The sequence below is a fragment of the Arachis hypogaea genome, chromosome 12, assembly GCF_003086295.3.
Source record: "Arachis hypogaea cultivar Tifrunner chromosome 12, arahy.Tifrunner.gnm2.J5K5, whole genome shotgun sequence".
NCBI lineage: Eukaryota > Viridiplantae > Streptophyta > Magnoliopsida > Fabales > Fabaceae > Arachis > Arachis hypogaea.
In genome coordinates, this window is record NC_092047.1 from 112,326,323 (window position 1) to 112,329,100 (window position 2,778).

Here is a 2,778-nt window from a genome sequence, read left to right on the forward strand (position 1 = left end):
AGCTAAATTGCTGGAAGGTTGGGTAGTGATGTTGAAGTCTTTGTCTTCCTCCCTATCCGAATTGTTTGACTAGGGGACAATTTGGATGTATCATTCTTCCCTCTTTTTGGAGCTCCCCTTGCTTGTTGTGTTGAGGTTTGGGCCTATCAAGGAAATGGCAACTATGCAGAAAGAAAGAAGAGATAGATACATAACCAAGTAGTGAAATAAACATAAAGCATAATATGAAGTAAAGAACATAATGTTACATACCCTCTTTTTTGGCTTTGTGCATCCCCCCTTCTTGTGTCCCACTACACTACAATTGGAGCATCTTTGAATTTGACCCCTCCGTGATAGGTGATTCTGGCTTCTGTTCTCCTCATCTGCAGGCCCTCACTTCCTCTTCTTTATAGGTCTGTGACTTGGCCTCCTATAAGGAGGTGGCATGACATCATCATACTGAGTTCTCTCCCATAAATTCGGTCTATTAACAAGGTGTATCACCTCCTGGTAGCACTTCAGGTATGCATCCTTCTTGTAGCAATCATCCACATAGGATTCCAAATCAAGTCTTTTGAAGCTGATGCAGCTGATGGCATGAGGACATGAAATGCCACTCATCTGCCACTTCCTGCAAGAACACTCAGCAGCATCCAGATCCACAACAAATTTATCTAATCTACACATAACCTCATATTTACTAGCAGCTGACCAGTATGGCCTCCAGTCCCTAGCTAAGCTTTCCCGTTTCTCCAATTTCTTTCTAATTATTGGCATAATGTTTCCCTAATAATTCTAAATTCTATCTCTATTGGCAGCCTATCTAGACATCAGATACACCCTAATATCCTCTAACATGGTAACAATAGGTTTTTCTCTTGCCTCTACTATGACAGCATTGAAACTTTCACTCATATTATTAACAAGGGTGTCACATTTTGAATGAAAAGTAAACCTGGAAAGGACCAAAACCTGGGTGGAATGTCGTTCAGATGTCGAAATGCCTCCTCATTGACAGCTCGCAGACATCTCATTTCCTTCTCCCAATCCTTTCAATGACTTGCCTTAGCACACCTCCACATTCTGTTCTTCAGCTCCAAACCCGAAAATTTCTTCCAGAAATTATTATAGAGATGCCTGACGTAGAATCTGTTGTCCACCCCTGGAATGACCTCTTCAAAAGCCGACAATAAACCCTATGACATGAAGGTGAGCATGCATTTGATTAGTACATAACTCATTGTTTCATTAAGCACAACTTAAATTTGTTTAAGCACAAGCTTAGTGTAAAATGTAACATTACCTTCTGCTGATCAGACATAAATGTGCATTTTTCAATTTTCTCTCGACCCAAATCCTCGGCAAGATGACATAGAAACCAGGCCCAGGAGTCCTTTGTCTCGGCTTCCACAACTGCATAAGCAATTGAAAGAATATAGTCACTTGGGTCTCTTCCAATTACAGTCAATAGTTATCCTCCTTGAGGAGTTTTTAAGAAGCATCCGTCCAAGCTAATAAGCGGTTTGCAGTACTGAAAACTTTTCTTGCATGCATCAAAGCAGACAAACAATCTTTGAAAGACACAGTAATTCATCAAACTTGGATTCTATCTCTCCTGAGCAAAATCCGGGGATCGAATCACTTTCAGGTACACTGATGATCTTGGATTTGTTCTTAGCAGCTCACCACAGTAATCATTAATCCTCTTATTCTACTCCTTAAATGCACCCTGGATCTGGCTCAATGCCTCTTGCTTGGTTTTGGCTGCCATTGCCTTAGTCACTATTAGATTCCACTTTTTGTGTGCCTTTACCACTAGATCCTTTATCTTGATTCTTGGATTGGATTTCACTTTCTTTTTAATTTGGTTGCCTAGCCATTAAAAGCGCATTATTCTAACCTTGTGTGTCTGCATGCAGGTATGCTGCAAATTCATGCTTCTTAGCTGCCATGTTGATTCCTCTCCAACCTTGTGTGCATATAGCCAAAAAGGGCAATCTTTTTGACAAACAGCCTGGACCCTTACCAAGTCACACTTCTTAAACTTAATATTACTAGTTGTCTGAACTGCATAGGCTGCCACCATGTCCTTAAATTCTTGCCTAGATTCATAAAGTGTTCCCACCTTCCATTTGTAGTTTCTCATATCTTTTTCAGGTTTATGGACTGGAAACTTCAACCCCTCATAATCAGCATCCTCCTCTGCATCATCAGCCCCCAAGTCTTGTCCTCCAATCATATAATCGTTCTCCAAGTCATCACTGTCTGCTGCTTCCTCATCCTCCAAGTCACTTGTCACAACCCTCTTACCCTTGTCCGCAGTAGAGTCCTTTGGCACAGATTTTCTTCATCAAATCCACTATCATATTCATACTCCTCCTCACTGTCAGTGAAGTGGATGTCTTTGGCACTATCTCCCTCGTCATTAGATGGCAAGTATGTTAGGTCATCACTGTCTTCACCATTACTTTCATGGTCACCTCCTCCAATCTGTCCTTCCTGGCCTCGCTCTACTCCAACACCCTTATTTTGACATTCGGTTTCAATCGCATCACCAACAGCATCAATCTTCTCTTGATCTCCTCCAAAAACCACTATCTCAAGACCACCACCATAAGATTCTTCACTTTCGACGCCCCCAGCATCTCCCCCCACGTCAATATAACTAACGTCCGGAAACCCATCGGCATCCCCAACCTCATGCACCACAAACAAATCAACGAAACCCCTAAACTCGGCTATGTTGCACATCTCAATTGCATCTGAGTCATCTTTCAACAACTTCAAGTTACTCTC

The 2,778-nt window shown here is 41.8% G+C and overlaps 1 protein-coding gene across 1 annotated transcript; it reads right to left on the bottom strand.

Annotated features, from left to right (window-relative positions):
* Positions 1-375: 375 nt before the first annotated feature.
* On the bottom strand, positions 376-2,221 carry LOC140176874 (uncharacterized). Its single transcript, XM_072208432.1, has 6 exons — positions 2,038-2,221; positions 1,883-1,951; positions 1,286-1,395; positions 1,057-1,178; positions 839-937; positions 376-745 (listed from the first exon to the last, which is right to left on the bottom strand). The coding sequence occupies exons 1-6, from the start codon at positions 2,219-2,221 to the stop codon at positions 376-378; spliced, it is 954 nt and encodes a 317-aa protein (XP_072064533.1).
* Positions 2,222-2,778: the final 557 nt, after the last annotated feature.